The sequence below is a fragment of the Caretta caretta genome, chromosome 19 (genome assembly GCF_965140235.1).
Source record: "Caretta caretta isolate rCarCar2 chromosome 19, rCarCar1.hap1, whole genome shotgun sequence".
Taxonomy (NCBI): domain Eukaryota; kingdom Metazoa; phylum Chordata; order Testudines; family Cheloniidae; genus Caretta; species Caretta caretta.
Window position 1 is genome coordinate 6918844 of NC_134224.1, and position 18537 is coordinate 6937380.

Consider the following 18537-nt stretch of genomic DNA (forward strand, 5'->3'; position numbering starts at 1 on the left):
AAGAAAAGGAGGACTTGTGGCACCTGAGAGACGAAAAAATTTATTTGAGCATAAGCTTTCATGAGCTACAGCTGTAGCTCCTCCTTTTCTTTTTGCAAATACAGACTAACATGGCTGCCTGTCATAGTTCCACTCTACTACTCTGTGTCACAGACAGATCCCTCAACTACCATATAGTTGCTCTATGGATGGGGCTTTTGCTCTGCACTTCAAACCAATGTAGTTTTTGGCAAAAAGCATCATAAGACTATAAATGGGCCTGAACTGAAGGCTGGATCTGGACACCGATTTGGTTTGGGTCTGTCTCATATCTGAAGTTCAAAGGAATAACTGGCAATTTCCCAGGAATATACTTAAATGTAGCAATTTTCCTTATTCTAAATGTCAGTTATGCATGACTAACCATTGAAGATGGATTTTCCTCACTAAAGATGAAAGTGAACACCATGTGGAAACTAACTTCTCCCACCTGCCTCCCCCCAGCCCAATTATTAGGGTAGGCTTAGAAAGGAGGCAAGAATTAAGTAATAGCAGCTGAATCAGAGGGTAGAGTTGATTGAAACCTATTTAGATCCTTGCATTTCGTACCAAGATGTCAAAATAGGCACATTAGAAATGCAAAGATAAGTGGTCAGCACAAACGTTAGTTGGGATGAAACAATCCAACACCATTAGTACCACTCCTGTAAGTGACCGTACTGCTGTCTTAACATTAATGGCTCTATTACAGCTGCATACAGTGAACAGTAACTGCAACTAGTTGTGTTCTGAAAGATTACAAAGGCATCCAAAAAAATTCCAGATCAAGACTTCCCCTTCAAAAGGTGATGGCTCAAGTTAAAGGCAGTTTTAATGAACAGGACAAAATAAAAACAAGAAGGGAAGAGGAAAATACTTAAGTGGCTTAGTATGACATACAGGATTACTAGCCTGTTAGTCATATAAATAGCCAAATGACACATGACAGTTCAGCTGCCTGGAAACTTGCACAATCCCAATCTGTGTTCTTGGCTGGGCACGCCTTGGTGCTCTGGACAGCTCTCTTAGGTTCAGCGTGCAAAGAAACAGCGCAGTGAGACCAGCACCAGATGGAAGTTTCATCAGGATCCAAGTTCTCAGAATATGCCAAATTTGCCGTGTACCTCACCCGCAAGAGGCCTTATGAATTTGAGTGTGCTACAAATGCTGGGCTACTACTGAGAGGCCCTGTAGATTCAGCAAGCCATTCAAGAGGGATTTTCATACTGGCTAAAACAAAGCACAGCAGACTTCAGGCATTAATTTACCTGGCACTTGATTTTCCATTTCCTCTTGTACACGTTCACTAGGTCAGGTGCTTTCATCCAACCCTTTTCCCAGGGTGTCTTCTGCTTGATCCTCTAGTGAAGTCGTAATGCTGAATTTGTGACATTACAGCCCATTTCCATGGCAACAGAGATGTCACAAATACAGGATTAGGATTTCACTACAAACTCAAGGAGCAGGAGAAGCTAGGCTGTGAAGTACAAGCTCTTCAACAAATGCAAATATATGGAATAGAGAGCACCTTGCTAAGGAAAAATGCTTTGTGCACAAGTTGCTTCTTTTTAAGTTTGTTCCAGAGGAAAAGTCCCTATTAACCCAGCCTACCTGCAAGTCAAGCAGTGTCAATGTTAACTATTAACCCAAACGTCACTTCAGTACTTGCAGGATAGCCCCACTGAGTAATGCTATTCACATAGTTTAAAATCTTTAGCTGCTAGGAAGAGCTATCATCCGTTAAAGCTCCAAGATGGCCTAAAATATTGAAGACAGATGTTTAAATGCCACTCAAGCCACACTTCCACTTGGTATTTTAATGTCCTGAGTCGTGCTTTAAAATGCTACTATGTTTCTCACAACCAGAAGGGCTGTAGCTTAAGGTAAACCTGGATATCAGCACTTTTTTAAAAACTGCTCTAGAGTTTTAGATGTTGAAAATCTAGAAATTTTGCATTTATATGGCTGCTCTGACTGGAGGATCCTAAAGCATTTCACAAGTTAAGTTGTTCTGACTCACTACAAGGGTTCTCCCTATCCAGTCACCTTGAGTTCTCCTTAGGAGAGGGTTTCCCCTCTGCAAGCACTGACTCAGTCCTACCCATTAAGTCAAGATCTGATGAGATCACTGCCCAAAATCATCAAGTCATGTCTATGCTATGCCAAAAAAATATATTGGGTAGTGAACTAGTCAGGAGTCTGGGATTCCCATCTTAACTACTGTGCTTGTTTCAAGGACAGCAAATGCAGAGCTAATCTAAAAGCAAACTATCCTCCTCATGGAAGACTTCAGAAGAGTAAGTCTCTGCTCCGGAATACTGCTCAAGCAACATGCTCAGCTTGCCTGATTGCTCCCCAGAGTGCGGAATGGCCTCTACATTTGGTAGCAAGCCCTCTGGCCCTCTTGGTTGCAGCACTGGCTGACAAGAGCCACATCCTGCCCTCCTTTGGCAACTCAAAGGGAAGTGAAAACATGGACATAAGAGTCTGAATACAGAAGATTCCTGCAAAGGGGACCATGAACATCCTTTTCTCAAAACAACAAGGCAGCATGCCCAGCCTAGTGTACTTCATTTCACCAGGTCGCCCTTGGTCCTCACTCTCCTCTCATGTTGCCAAAGGCAGCAATACTCTAGTTGTCTGGGAATCCTCTTCCATCATGCTGCATTACCCCAGCATGTCACAGCCTCTCTAGTTCAGTTTTGCTTTTCTGCCTGCCATCAGTAAAAAGGAGAAAATTAAGCCTCAACACTCCCTGTGAGGCAGAGAGTCAGTGTTTGAAGATCCAAGATCCTTGGATGGCAGATGTTATGGACTGGTTAAGTATTACCACTTGCCTCATAAATGGCTATGAAGAGTGTACATTACCAGTGTCCTAGCTGCCCTCTTGTGGGCCACGTTCACCTGCCTTAAGTCATTTTCTCCCTCGTGCTGGTAGAATTATATATGCTACGAACCTAATTATATCTGTTAAGTACAGAGAGATGTACCTCATCAACACACCTAAACCGGATACCCATTATAAAAAAAAATAGCACAGTAACCTACAAACCCCCCCATCCGAGGTCCACCACCACCAACACACCACAAGTGATTTTATCCTAATTTACAGGCACTAACGTTCCTGTTAGTTTCATAACTGGAAGACCACTAACCCATTTGATGGCTGGTCACTGACCTGTATAAATGGAGTTGGGAAGGTCTCAGCTCAATTAATAAATTATAAAGCCATAAGGGACCATCGTGATCACCTGGTCTGACCTTCTAGACAGCACAGCCCACAGGACTTCCTTGATTTAATTCCTGCTTGAACTATTGTATATCTAATTCCCAGGTGGCAGGTGTCCAGGCAGGGATGACAGTCATTGGCAAGGCAGCATAGGTGAAGCTTGCACTGCTTCTGCCTAGACAATGCTTGTTCTGTGGCTAAAGAACATCAGTCTGAAAGGCTGTCACTCCAGCACCTCTGAGCATGCACAACACAAATCAGTTAACCTTTAAGAACTCCTGGCTCTTTCACTTTCAGAGGATGAAGCCCATTTGAGAAGTTTCAGAGTAGCAGCCGTGTTAGTCTGTATCCGCAAAAAGAAAAGGAATACTTGTGGCACCTTAGAGACTAACCAATTTATTTGAGCATAAGCTTTCATGGTTAGTCTCTAAGGTGCCATAAGTACTCCTTTTCTTTTTCCCATTTGAGAAGCTGCTCCTCATTCATCATGCAAAATAAAGCTCACACTCTTCCTTTAAAAGAGGAACATGCAGGTGGCTAGTCTAATTAGTCTCAGTTTAATCACATCACTCTGGCCAAGTCTGGGACAGATTTCACTTCTTCCTGGATGGAAGTATTCCTCTTTGATATCATGCTCGTTCATAGGCTGATGCATTCCATAGTTAAGAAGCTTCTTACTGCAATAAAATTTATTCACAACAACTCCACTGAGTAGAAGAGCTACTATTTGCATTTATATAGAGCTCCTCTCTTTCCTCAAGAATCCCAGAGCTCTGTACCTCCAAATCAAATCTGCTTTTAGCCCCCAAGATGCCAAATCAAATGTATCAAATAAACTGTGCTAAAATGACACCTTAAATAGATTTAAGAAACAGACTGTGCATATCAAGCAGTAAATGTTCTTCCACAGCCTGAATGCATAACAGTAAGCAGCCCTAGCTCAATAGGCCAGACCGGTATTTCAGGAAATCCAAAAACTGTGTAACATGGTTCAGTGTGTACAATGGAGCAAGGCTGTGTGAAGATTTGATCAAGGAGACCAGGCAGTGGAAGGGATCAGTAGAGATGTGCAAAAAAACTCACATTAGATTACTAGTCCTGAACGTAGTCCTTTGGTGGGCTAGAAGGACAGTCATCCCCAGTCTAGGGATGACGTAGAGTTCAGTCTGAGTTTGGCAACACAGGAAAGAAGGAAGTGATCACTCCCCACCCCAAGGCTAAGTGAGGGAGCAGTGCTATAATCTCCAGTGAGAAACCAAACTAATTTCTTGACCAAGAGGGTCGTGGCTGCAGTATAGCATCTCAAAGGCAAGTTGTATTTGAATTCCAGTGGGAACAGATGAATCCATTAAAAAACCTGAACAGATGGAGAAACCAAACAAGGATTCAGATTCAAAGATTGACGAGGCTGGATTAACATTAGTGAGGTTGCATCTAGGAGGAGAAAAATCTGCTGCAGACTAGCAGCTCAGTTCACTGAAGACTAAGGGAGAAGTTTAGCACACCTTTCACAGAATGAATGCAAGTACAAAACATATAGAAGCAGCCTTTCCAAATCCATTCTGAATATGCATTGAAATTGAACAGTGAATAAAGGTTACTCACTTTACAGGATTGTAAGGCATTCAGCTAATGAGAGTTAACTGGATGTTCATGCTATTTCTACACAATAGGTCATGTCTTTTCAGAGAATTGTGGCACAAATCACAAGACTAGTGGTTGCCTGGATTACAAGTAAACGAGTTCTTTTCAGTCACCCACCTTTCCATTCTGGCAACAGAGTGAGACAGAATGGAAGTGGTTTTAAAATCCTATCTGAGGGTTTTTTGGAGGCGGGGTGTGGGTTTTTACTATTTAAGTAGTAGTAACAGGTTTACAAATCCTTGCCAGGTAAACAAAACAATCATTACAACTGTGTAGCTTTTGTTTAAAGAGACATTATATTGTAAGTCGTCAGATCTCTGTTTAACAGGGTGTTACCATATGACAGAGCGAGCATCATTATGACACCTATGACATGTTTCTAGTGATTTTACTGAGTGACCTCTGATTATACATATTTAAGAGACCACGCATGTCTATCAAATGTTAATACACAAGAAATGGACAGGTCTGCTTTTTTTGCAGGTGAATGTACTTGGATATTTGGTTATAATTTATTCAATACTCAAAGTACAAGTCCTATTTTGCAGGGTACATAACTGGTGTTAATTTTTCCAGAACGACCTTTTTTTTTTTTAAATCATTCCTCTACAGTTGGACTATTTTTCCTCTTCCCAGTAAGAGGCAGGCAATAGATTGGCAGGTGAGAGATTAAAAAGGAAATGAAATAAAGATAATTTCTGCCAGGAAACCCATGAAGAATTACCAAAAGATCTGTTAAAATCCTACCTAGGTTTTTAATACCATGCCCAACATCATGGTGTCCAACCACCTCACTAAAATTAACAGTATAGCCTCAGCTTCAGTGATGTATGACAAAAACCATACCCTGTTAGCCAATGATTATTTCTCATAGCTGGGAACAGGGAAGAAGGATTTAAATAATTTGTTTTACTTTTTAAAAAGTCATTGATTTAGGTCCCGTTGAGGCTCTGTAAAGCTAATTTAAAATGTGCTGTTGCAATTTTAGAAGAGCAGCTCATCTCTCTCCGTATCCCCCAAACACCCCAACCCTAATCATAAACTAGTACTAGGGGTAAATAATTTTAACAATTTAAACTAAAATAAAGGAGAATCCCTGAAATTTTTATGCAACGTTGGTCTAATGACTGTTCATTCTGACCCCTCAAAAGCATCTGGATGCAGACCAACACGGCTACAATCTATTCTCCTGCTCGACTCATCTGCGGTCATTACAAATCTCCTGTGAGACAGTCTAGGGCTGCTGGACCAGAAACCCAACTAGGAATTTTCAGGCTTTTATTCTCTCACCCCCTGCATTACAGAACATGCCTGCTTCAAATAGTTTCCCTTTTGGCAGCTGGTTAAAAGCCTCCTAGCTGAGTCATTGCAGGGACTCACATGGCTAAATCAGGACTTGGGCTGCCGAGTCAGAAGCAAAAGCAGACAGAAAGGGGAAACAATTACATTAGCAAATTTAACATGGATTTTTTTTAGCCCAAACACCCTTTCACAAAAGCAGCTTTGGAAAAAAGTTTCTATAACTAAAATGGAATATGAGAGCAGTTGTGCTGCTGGACAGGGGGCAACCACACCTGACACCTACTGTCTCAGACAGCCTAATAACCAGGGTGAAATAGACACGTGCCACCACACCCCCACCACAAGAAGCTACATCTTCAGATTTAGAAAGAACAGAACAGTTGTGTCAAGTTTATTATATGCTGTATTCAACTGTAGCATCATCAGCTTAGTTAATACCATTTTTTTTAAAAATGTATTCGACTTCTACAACTGCAGTAAAGAAATTCATTTGATGAATTTCACTGGTATAAATCTAACATATTTGCTGAACAGTACTGACCAGCTGTGAAGCTGGTCAGTTACCCTGAAATGGCACCAAATAAGTTATTTGACAAATACCAGAAAAATTCATTGACTAATAACGGAGATTGGCTGAATGGACTTGGCACTTACTATGTTCTTTGTTTTAGTTATATCTTCCTCATCTTAGTTGAGCGAGTTCCTCCCTTTCTGAGATTTGTCTGCAAGTTACACGGAACCACTCAAAATTTCTGACCTACCTCCCTGTTTCTCAGCTCAGAGCTTGCACACAAGTGCTCCTACTGCATTGTAGCCCTTCCTTACTCTCATAAAACCCACAGCTGAAAGGAATGCCTGGTCACTGCTGACCTCAGTCTCCTGGTATTTTATTGACCTGACACATTGAAACAGTTTTGTTGGGATGACTAACTTGCCGGGGTCTAACAAAAGCCACCCTGTAGTTTGCATCAATTCCCCTCAGATTTCCCTCACTACAGACCTGTGACTTACAGTGATGGAGTGGGTGAGCAGTGGGGAAAGTGAGCAGGAGACACTTTACGCTCATGTTTTGCATATCTCTGAACACACAGCATCCTTGAGAAGGCAAGTTGTCAGATGTTTGGGGTTTTCAAAAAGAGTCACACTTAAACATCAAAATACTTCTCCCCCCAAACAATACTGTACACATCCATAGCTCTGTCCATCCCAGGGCACTTCAGAGTACAAGGCTACAGCACCACAAACATGGCCATCTCTGGGAAACAAGGCACTAGTCAAGCTGCCCAGAACACAACAGTGGAACAAGGGACAGTCCCTTCCCTCTGCCTCCTTACAAGTCTGATCTTTATATGGCCATCCAGAACAGACAGGGGCTGACATCATCTAAGAGATCCTAGTACTGTAAGCTGCACTGAACTCAGTTTATCCATCTGGGAGGACACGAGTAGCTGCCTTCTAGGAGCTCAGGACAGTGAACATTCCCAAGGGGGGGGGGGGGGGAACAACTCTTCCTATATTATGAAATCAGAGGGGCCCCAAACCACAGCATGGAAAACAACCTGGGTGAATCCATGTGTCTGGTTTTGGAGCATTTCAATTCAACACTTCAAACCTAGATGAAGTGCGATTAACACAGTTTCCTCCTCTTACTTTATCAACAATATCAGATGTTAGGATGTGACAATCTCACAGCAACCAAAAGCCCCAACCTGACCTCTAGAAGACTTGCCTACTAACACAACCAGGGAGACCAATACTCAAGTTATCAAGAATAATAAAACTTTCCACCAAACAGCAAGGGGGAGGGCAGCAGGGTGTGGAACCTGTACCCAGGCCTGGAAGAAAGGAGAAAGATGGCAGAGATAGCCTAGTGCTAGATTCTCACCTTGTCTCTGGAGCAGAAATAGTAATAACAAAGGCACACAAGATAAAGCACAGAACACAATTCATACCTACCTCTGACAGATACCTAAGGTCCTTTATATGTTGTCAACATTTACCTGATTTGTCATGCCAATAAAGTACTGCTGAATTGAAACTATAGTACAAAGGGCAGCACTAATAGGCAAGTCAGTGGACTAGACACCTGATTTACAATATCATTCACCTCTAAACTTAGGATCTGTCTTATAATGGCTATATATACACAAACACTGTGTGTGTGGCTAGCAGAGTTTCATTATAGGGTGGCCAAGACTTTACAATACAGCTTGGCACGTATTTGCCCGCAGACACATACAAATTGACTGCACTGCATGTGCATCTCAAGGACCAATTATCAAGCTCTGCAAGCTTCAATGGAAAAAAAGTTTCCTTCCCCATTTCTCAGAAGTTAGTCTTCCAAGCCCAGTTTCATTTTGCAGAATCCCGAACAGCTGCCTGCAGCAGATAAGGAATCAACATATTTTCAGCTAATTACACAACGATCTTCAAGGAGGTCAACAGGCCCACATACACTGAACAGGAAACAGATCAATTTTAATAATTACTAGGGTGACAAACTCAGTAGGTTCCTTTCTTTGAAGGGATTGTTTCCAATGAAATGCTTGCCCTTCCACAGACTGTGCTCTGAAGGAATGGCTTAGGTTTAAAAATCAAGCAAACCTACTACAGAATACACACCCCCTTCATCCCAAAGAGATGAGCATTTCATGGGTTAGAAAGATGAATTAATGGCTATTTAATGATGCTGGAAACCCAGACAGGAAAAAAAAAAAACCAATGAAGTGGATCACCACCATACAATGTTTGGACTAGTCATGAAAATCTTAAGTGACTGATGTGTGTGCAAGTATCATGTTAGATCATGGAAACCTGCTTCAGTGTGAGTAGTATGCCCTGCTGTTTCATCAGATACTACTTTGGATTTATACAGCACCTACAAGGTTGCTAGGATTAACTCATTAATATTCATAAAGTGCTTTGAGATCCTTGAATGGAAGGAGTTATGAATGTGCAAAAGTTTTGAATACAATTTTCTACTAAATAAACTAACATAGTATAAATGAAAGTCTCCAGCCTCTCTTCTGCATTCATCTGCTAATTGGCACTTCCTTCATCACAAACTATATTACCAACCTCCTGCTAGGAAGTGGCAGAAAAATTGTCACATTCAATTAGAAAACTAAACCATTCAATGTTATGGAGATAATGAAACAGCAACAGGTATTCCTGAAGTATTTTGGAATTTCATTTTAATCCTTCTCCCCTTTCTTCCATCCTTCAACCTAGCCACTATGTTAGAAAGTTTAAAGAAACACATTCAATTTGAAAACCACAGGTGGAAAAATTTTGTATCTACCAGATATTACTGTAACTGACATAAATTAGCAAAAAGATGGTTTCTTTCAGCTTACTTTGTGTAATTGACAGCACATTGTATATGGCCTTTCAATGCTTCTTCTATAGTCAGTTTCTCCCTTGTTGAAGGGAGACTAATCTTAATGGGGAACAGAAACAATAACCCTTGTAAAATTCGGGACACTATTTTAAAGGGTGTACTATCGAAGTGGATTCTGAACAATTCTTTTAAAGAATTCAAATGGATAGTGTCCTTCTTAAAATAATTAAAAAGGAGTTTAGCTTCTACAGAACAGTCTCTTGCTTTACAAGCTGGCAAAGAGATTCCTCCACAAACAGGTTTACCAGCAGCAGCTACAGATAAGGACCTGTCAACATTTGTCTTAGGAACTCCCTTCTTGAAAGGCTCATAACGAAACCAAGAGAATTTGCAGGATGTTTACAATTTTAGAAAAAAACTAAGTTGTATTTTAGTTGTCGTAATGCATGTGCACAAAGGGGTTGAGTCAGTGTTGCATATAAACCTTAAAAGGACAGCAACAACTTGAAGTCTAGTTAATAACTAGTTAAAAGTGGTTTCTTGTATTGCACCTGCCATTCAGTCCCCTTGCTAATTTGTGCAGTTTTACTGTGACTTTTTCAAGTTGTCCTTGTCCCCTAGTGGAAGACACAAAGGAGTGAAGTCGACTACTGGAAAGTACTATCAAATGCACAGATTAAACTGAAAATATTCGTTCTGATTTTAGTTGCACTATTTTTAAGTGTTACTTGTAAACACTTATAGGGAAAAGGTTCTGCCAAGAGTACAACTTAAGAATGTTCTTTTAGCTAGGGTATTTTCTGTGTTAAACGTTTGACTGTGCAACCTTTACATTTTCTCAAAGTAGGTATTTGAACATATTCCTGAATGTTTAACACAAATAAAAACAAATACAGTGAATGCCGAGAACTGTCTTAACATAGCTGTGTGCTTTGCACACAGTACATTCTGTGCTAGTAAAACGCTTATCCACGCAGTTCTTTTGGCTGTCTGGTGCACCAGTCACCATTGGCTCATTCCCTTCCGTTTTAGCTACCAAGAGCTAGTGATGTGACATCATTACTGGAACATGCAGCCAGTCTACTCATGGAGCTGGCTGCTTAGAGAGGGGGGAAAAGTAAAGATTTTTTTCTGGGGAATCAGCAGTCACTTGTTATATTGGTTTTTCACTAAATTCAATCCTGTTAAGACTGCATTTATTCTCCCCATATCTCCATGTAAAGGTATCCATCCATTCCTCAGCTGACTGCCAAAAACACTTTCCAGCTTCAGTTCTGCCTGCAAGCCATCCCCAACCAAGATTCTAAAGTTTTCAGCAGCCTTCTCACCTGAGTAAGTGCAGTTCTCCTTATATGTTATGGGCAGTTCCCCAGCATAGACGGAGTTGAAAATCTACAATGTGTAATATTGCCACAGCTAAGTGCTTAAACAAGAGGATTAGGCATTTGACTAAGTCAAACAGTTAAACTCAGTGTTTGAAATACTCATGACAATTGCACCATTCCAGATAGCCTTCTTGCAAGATGAGTTTCAAGGCAATGAGGTATATAAAATCCTGGCATTCCCATCTTTGCTAACATGTGCTCTTTGTTAAGAGTCAGATAGTATTGTATATTTTTTTCCAATAAGAGATTTTTAGGTGCATGTCAAGCTTACTTGTATAGAAATTAAAAAAAACACTACTTTTTAACTGTAGGTAATGGGGGTATTAATTCCCCAACCTTTATTATACTAACTATTTTAATGCACATTCAATTATCCCAATACTAAATACATGCTCACTGCATCCAGACCAATATGCACAATCAAGCTAAAGTAGCCACCTAACTACTTAAACTTGCCAACTTGGGGACCCAAACAGTATTGTCTTCGTACCAACACTTGGTGCTACTTGGTATGCTAGATAAACAGTCCAACATCATCATTTATATGCCCAAGTTGCACAGTGAATGAATGGACACCTGCTTCGGAGCTCTTCTCTAACACTACACATATTAGAGTAATACTGAATTTGACAAACATATATGGTCAAATCATTGGCCTATTGTTAATAGATACATAAAGAGACAGAGTTAACACCATCTGCACCTCAACTTTGTATATTCTTAAGTGCTCAAAAGTCAGAAACTTCCGAACAGCCATACTGGGTCAGACCAGCAGCCCATCCAACCCAGTATCTTATCTTCTGATCAGCCAGTGCCAGAGGCTTCAGAGGGAACAAACAAGGCAGGGCAATTATTGAGTGATCCATCCCCCATTGTCCAGTCTCAGCATGCCATGCTACCTTAACATTCTATCAGTGTGGGATTTTAATGAATGGTCTTTTTTGAATTAAATAATTGTCACAAAACTGTATGTCTCTTTAAAATAAGAGACAGACATTAAGGGGAAGGGAAAGTGATCTTTGGAATAAACCATTAATTTTAGATTGAGAAAATATTTTTTGAAAATTAATTGTTCAGGCCATCGGACACTTTACTATGATTTTTATAAAATCAAATATCTAATTCTCTGGTCAGGATTTTACATTCCAAGCTCTACCATGAGTCCTTATAGAATTGCACAGTCTAGAACATCTTTAACCATCTCCTTCCCAGACTTGTGGCCACCTTAAGTAGGATTTTTGGGGTGTGCCACAAAAGAGGTATTTGGAGGTGAAGTAAAAGCTTGTGGCAAGGTCATGGTGTGCTGGTTGTATCACAGCATGAAGGGCATTTAACTAGAGCTGGCTTACTAGACAATATCAGTCAACTTCAACAAGAAGCTAGTCCTTGCTTTTACAAAAGAATCTTTAGTCTGTCGTATAGTTTTCTTTCTTTCTCCCCCCCCCCCAATTCAAACCATGCCCTGCTAGTTAAAACCTAAGAAAACAGAGTCTCGCATTTTTCTGGGTAGGAAGTCTTCATTTCAGGACCAATGAGAGAAGATCAGAGCTTCTCAGGATGCTACTGAAATAGCCTCTGAAAGGCAATGTTCAGTTGTCATTTGTTTGTAGATGTGTTTGCTATAGCTATAAACCATAATATTTACTACACTGCTTAGGCCTAGACAATAGCCCAGCTATGAGAGTTTCCTCTCATTCTCTACACAACACCAGAAGACAGCCTAGTCTGCTGTAGACAGAAGAGTCAAATAAAGTTTGTGAAGTCCATGACCAGCACTTGAACTATAGGACTGCAGTTTCCTAAAGCAAAGCTATGGAAGTGTTGTTGCTGCTGCCTATAGATCTGAGAAAGTCACTGTACTCGTCTACCACCACTGTGGACTACATATAACATTAAAAAAGAGTAGTTACAGTTAAATAGGATTTTATTTTAACCTAAGTCAGGATTGGAGCAGCACTCTAATCAAGTGTTTAAAACACAGTCTTAACCATTTTAATAGAGTGGTGTTACAACAGTTTGGTCTTGGCTACCCATGGAAGACCCAGATATGTTTAACATGACTGCGGCACCATCCTGCAAAACTTTAATTCCCTAACACGGCAAGGAAAACAGGCCCCTAGGGACAGCTCAGTTTTCTCCAATCACCTTCTTATGTGGCATCTCCATTACCGGAGGTTCACAACCACGGCAGTCCATTCTGTACAATCCTCTGCTAATCTAATCTTCACCTTCTATGAAGCTTAAAATGTAAAGCAGTCCAGGATCCCTAGATACACGCTGATTAATGAGAGACCCGACACTAGACCATATTCACACTGTGAATGAAGATTTGCTAGCAACAGCTGCATTTGAACATTGTTGCTGCTGGAAGGTTTCTGGCATAGTTTCCTTAAAGGCAGAACAGGGCTTCCCCTGCCCCAACCCAAGAATAATATAGCAGTACTATATAACCAGTACTTAGAGGCAGGAGAGGTCAGCTATATAGTTAAGCTCTCAGACAAGTAATTCCTCTTCATACTGCTCAGAGAACAATGCTAGAAACCTGTAAGCAATGCTCACATTCCAACAGCTGTTGCTAGTTAGCTTGAAACCAAGGACAGAGCACCAAACCAACCCAACGTCTGTGCAGATGTGCAAGCTATACAGGCCCCTGCTCAGCAGCCTGCTTCTCTCTAAAAGATTAAATAGATCTGCAGAACAGAGAAGCATTTTTAAGTCTCATTCCTGGCTTCCTCAGGATCTCCCCTACTAAGTCACTAGGAAACAGTCCTAGACTGATCCCACATACACAGTGAAAGTTTTGCCTCAGAACTGGACTTTGTGTGTGGTGTGTGTGTTTGTTTTTTACCACACAGCTAGGGTGCCTTGTATTAGGAAGAATTGGTTCACTGACCTTCAGGAAGTGTATAAGACTTATCTATGCAATGAAAGAGGGGAAGGGATGGTTAGCAGCATTTTGCAGAAAGTAGCAGATAGTGAGTAGCTTATGTTTTAATCTTCATACATACACCAGCCATTATTTAGACAGAGGCCACAGTATGCTAGGTGCTTCCCAGACATGCCAACAGACAATGCCCAGCTCCAAAAAGCTGGTTAGGTAAGCACATTTTGTAAGTCAAGAGATAAAGCAATTCCTCCCCACCCTGTGCATTTTTATGGCTGGCATACCAGCCTGACAGCCAGGTGAATAGGCCCATGATTTGCAAACTATCCTATTGCTGCAATGATTTTTGGGTACCAGCAAAATGACTGTGGTGGTCTGTTTCTCGCTTCCAAGTATTGCTGATAAAGAAGCCCAACAAAATACTCTTTCCCATGCAACATTCAAAGCGTAACAGAGCACCTTCCTTTCTGGATGAAAAGGACAGTACCTCTGAAATGCTACCGCTTCTGGGGTGGAAGAAGTCAGCCAACAGACCAGTTAAAAGAAAAGTGAAGGGTGGGGAAATTTTCGCTAGGACACTGGGACAAACCCCTATGATGTGGAAGGTCAAGGGGGTTTTGTGCCTCTCCCACAGAGCAGGCTGCAGCAACGGACACCCCCTTAAACTGCACCCAAGCCAAGGGCCCCGGCTCCCCCCCCCCACCGGGCATTCATGCACGCGGGGCGCTGCTTCGCCATGGCGGGGGTGCCACTGTCACCCAGAGACAGAACAAGCGGGGGGGGGGGGGGGCGGCGGAGTGCCAAGCAACCCGCGCGCGGAATGAATAAGCAGACGCGCCTCCAGAGCGGCCCTGGGCTCCCCCTCCCGCATCGCCAGCGCCGCCCCGCCCATCAGGGACTCAGGCCCCACGGCCGGCCCCCGGACACGCCGCCCCGCGACGCCAGGCCCCGCCGGGAGCCAGGAAACGCGGGGGGGGGGGGCAGACACGCCCCTAAACCCGGGGGGACAGAAGGGGGCACAGGGGCGGGCAGGAAGCGCCCCGCGGCCGCAGGGGGTCAGACCCCGCCCCCTCGAGCCAGATCCCCCCGCGCAGGAGCTGAGGGGGGCAGGGCACCAAGGGGCCGGCTGACCCCAGACACACTCGGGGGGCGGGGGGGGAACTGACCCCACCCCAGGGGCCCGGCGCGCGGACCCGGCGCTCGGATACCAGGGTGATGGGCACCGTGTCCGAGACCGCCGAGCGGGCCCCGGGACGGGCAGGGGCGGCCGGACCCGCCCGGCTGGAGCCTCCCCCCGTGGGCGCCGCCCCCCGCAGGGCGCAGAGGGACCGCAGCGGCCTCCTCACCCATCTCCGGCTCCGGCGGCTCGTCACCAGGCTCCGGCTCGAGCTGCGGCGGCCACAATATGGCGGACGGCGACGGGGGAGGGGCGGGAGGGAGAGCGGAGAACGGCGGCCGGGAATGGACAAACCTCGCCACAACGCGCCCCGCCCTTTAAAGGGGCAGAGACCCCGCGGGAGGGGAACGAGGTGCCTCCTCCCGCCCGCGGCAGGCGTCTGCGCTCCTGGGCGCCCCCCTGCGGCTGGGCAGGGGGAATAAGGCGCCAGCCCGAGCCAGGGGCTCCCAGAGGGGCCACCCTTTCACAGCCCAGCAACCCCTTATACTCCCCACAGACCCACTCCCCCAAGCCCTGCCCCGGCCAGGGTCCCTCAAGACGCACTTGCCTGGAGGGGCCCAGCCAAGCCCTCCACTCTGTGCCCCCCAACACACGCACACCCGGCTGAGACTGGCCAGGCTTCTGCACCAGTCCCTATACGGTGGGTAGAAAGTTGGCTAGATCGCCGGGCTCAACGGGTAGTGATCAATGGCTCCATGTCCAGTTGGCAGCCGGTATCAAGTGGAGTGCCCCAGGGGTCGGTCCTGGGGCCGGTTTTGTTCAATATCTTCATAAATGATCTGGAGGATGGTGTGGATTGCATCCTCAGCAAATTTGCGGATGATACTAAACTAGGAGGAGTGGTAGATACGCTGGAGGGCAGGGATAGGATACAGAGGGACCTAGACAAATTGGAGGATTGGGCCAAAAGAAATCTGATGAGGTTCAACAAGGACAAGTGCAGGGTCCTGCACTTAGGACGGAAGAATCCAATGCACCGCTACAGACTAGGGACCGAATGGCTAGGCAGCAGTTCTGCGGAAAAGGACCTAGGGGTTACAGTGGACGAGAAGCTGGATATGAGTCAACAGTGTGCCCTTGTTGCCAAGAAGGCCAATGGCATTTTGGGATGTATAAGTAGGGGCATTGCCAGCAGATCGACGGACGTGATCGTTCCCCTCTATTCAACACTGGTGAGGCCTCATCTGGAGGACTGTGTCCAGTTTTGGGCCCCACACTACAAGAAGGATGTGGATAAACTGGAAAGAGTCCAGCGAAGGGCAACAAAAATGATTAGGGGTCTGGAACACATGACTTATGAGGAGAGGCTGAGGGAGCTGGGATTGTTTAGTCTGCAGAAGAGAAGAATGAGGGGGGATTTGATAGCTGCTTTCAACTACCTGTCAGGGGGTTCCAAAGAGGATGGTTCTAGACTGTTCTCAGTGGTAGAAGATGACAGAACAAGGAGTAATGGTCTCAGGTTGCAGTGGGGGAGGTTTAGGTTGGATATTAGGAAAAACTTTTTCACTAGGAGGGTGGTGAAACACTGGAATGCGTTACCTAGGGAGGTGGTGGAATCTCCTTCCTTAGAAGTTTTTAAGGTCAGGCTTGACAAAGCCCTGGCTGGGATGATTTAGTTGGGGATTGGTCCTGCTTTGAGCAGGGGGTTGGACTAGATGACCTCCTGAGGTCCCTTCCAACCCTGATATTCTATGATTCTGTGATTCCCAAGCAGCTCAGCTCCAGGGAGACCGGTGGAGCCCCACAGGTGGTGGGAAGCAGAGACTGCTCAGAGCCGGAGGTGCACTGGGGTCTGGCCAGGAGGCTGAGAGGAGCGGTGGGGTGGGACCAGGGAGTGGAGAGGAGCCCTTGGCTGGCCAGCAGGCAGGTCGAGAGGAGCAAGTGGTGGGCGGGGGGAGCCAGCGGGGTCTTGGGGCGTAGAGCAAATGGAGCAAGCCGGGGCTCCTTCTGAGCATGGGCCTGGCTTCATGGAGCCATTGTAAACCCAGCACTGCCCATGACTCATTCCCTGATCCATCCTGTTCCAATTCTGACTGCGCCCAGTAACCATTCCTCCAGCATCACTGCCCACCCGGCCCTCGGAAAGGTGCAAGCGTTTGAAGTCAGTTTACTTGTCTCTGTGGGCAAGGGAGATTTGCACATCCAGGTGAATGACATTTTCTTGCTGTCTGTGGTAGGAAGTGTTAAGTTTATGATTCCATGCTGGAGACAGTGCAGGTCTGAGCCTGCCATTATTCCCCACCAAAAACCAGTGTGTTATGCTAGCAGCATCAAGCCTGCTGGGAAAGGATTAAGTGGGTTCTGCTGAGGGAGGTGGGAGTGATTTCATAGAGCGCTTAGGGCATCCTGTAGAAAGAACCCGGGGAAGTGGCTGATGTTTGTTCTCCTCTTGTTAATAGAGTGAAGAGAAGAGGAAGTTGCTGGTGATGGTACAGACCCTGTACAGAATAAAATTCTTTCAGTGGCAGCACCTTTCCAGTTTTGTTCCTCTAACCTTCAAAGGGAGAAGGGTGTGGGATGAGGAGGTTGGGGGGAGGACATAAAGGAGACAATCCAGCTTCAGTTTTGCAATCTCCTCTTGCATGGGAGGAAGCTCTCCTCTTCCTTTCCATGGGCAGCCTTAAATTTTTTTGATGGCTTCCCTGTTGATGAGGCACAGCTGATGCCTGCACCCTTCCACTGCCTATCAGTCCCTCTCTCCAGCTCTGACTGCTTGGCCACTCCCAATGAAGGGCTTTGTCATGGCTCTGCCAAGGAAAAGTCACAAACAACCCACATGTACCTCCCACTCATAGGATGGCTGGGGGCACTTCCCCCTCCCAACCCTTGGAAGAAGAAATCAGCATTAAGGTGATCCTTCCTCCAGCTCTATTAGACATGGAAGGAGAAGAGCTGGGGGCCCAGGTGCCACCTAGTCACTCCGGTTTTTGCATCCTCCTTTGCTAAGAGAGGAGCATGGTCTCTATGCAGCGATAACAATGTAGAGTTCCCCTGGCCAGACATCCTTAATCAATGACAGACTGGTTGTCTCAGAGGACGAGCTTACGGTTCTGGGGCAGCATGACATCCCCAGCCCCACCTTGGTGGCATCGTCTGGCTGTACTGTACACCAACCAGGCCATGCAGAACTGGTCAGCTACACATCCCAGCTTGCAAGCTGGCATGTGCACCAGCAAACTTTACCAATACACTGCTCAAACACAAGTCAACATCCCCTCCCATGAAGCTCTGGCTGGTCGTCTGTGAGCTAGGGGCTGATTGGCCTCTCTTCTCTTACTCACCTCTTTCTTCAGATTGTGGAGACCAAGCAGCCTGTTCTTATCACAATGCAAACACACAGAGAGGTCCCCAGTTAAATAACCTGCTGATCAATGGACAAAGGTGGGATTGGCAGTGAAGGAATTAGAGGAACAGGAGCAAAGCCTCAGCCAGAAATACTGAGAAACTATGATTGTTCCTTGAGAAGAATGGTTCGGTAGTTCCATATGTACAGTCTACTTTTGTCACTGCTGTTTATTATCTTCACTGGAAGTTTCTTAGGTCAAGAACAGTGGGTTG

General features: G+C 44.8%; 2 protein-coding genes across 7 annotated transcripts in view; one reads left to right on the forward strand and one right to left on the reverse strand.

The window, feature by feature from the left end:
• Positions 1 to 15232, reverse strand: part of KPNA6 (karyopherin subunit alpha 6) — a 31272-nt gene extending 16040 nt beyond the window's left edge. Inside the window, exon 1 of one of the 2 annotated variants that reach the window (XM_048826032.2) lies at positions 15149 to 15232. In XM_048826032.2, the coding sequence (XP_048681989.1) occupies positions 15149 to 15152 (4 nt within the window). In that variant the 5' untranslated portion in view covers positions 15153 to 15232. Of the gene's footprint in view, positions 1 to 1286; positions 1321 to 15148 lie in introns of those variants that run through there. The other variant, XM_048826031.2, reaches the window with a different exon arrangement.
• Positions 1 to 18537, forward strand: part of TSSK3 (testis specific serine kinase 3) — a 56886-nt gene that overhangs the window by 26729 nt on the left and 11620 nt on the right. Inside the window, exons 3-4 of one of the 5 annotated variants that reach the window (XR_007353394.2) lie at positions 10757 to 10865; positions 17379 to 17603. The exons of 1 other annotated variant lie outside the window; for it this stretch is intronic. The gene's annotated coding sequence lies outside the window, so the exon portion shown is untranslated. Of the gene's footprint in view, positions 1 to 10756; positions 10866 to 17378; positions 17607 to 18537 lie in introns of those variants that run through there. 3 more of the 5 variants (XR_012665534.1, XR_007353395.2, XR_012665535.1) reach the window with 3 other exon arrangements.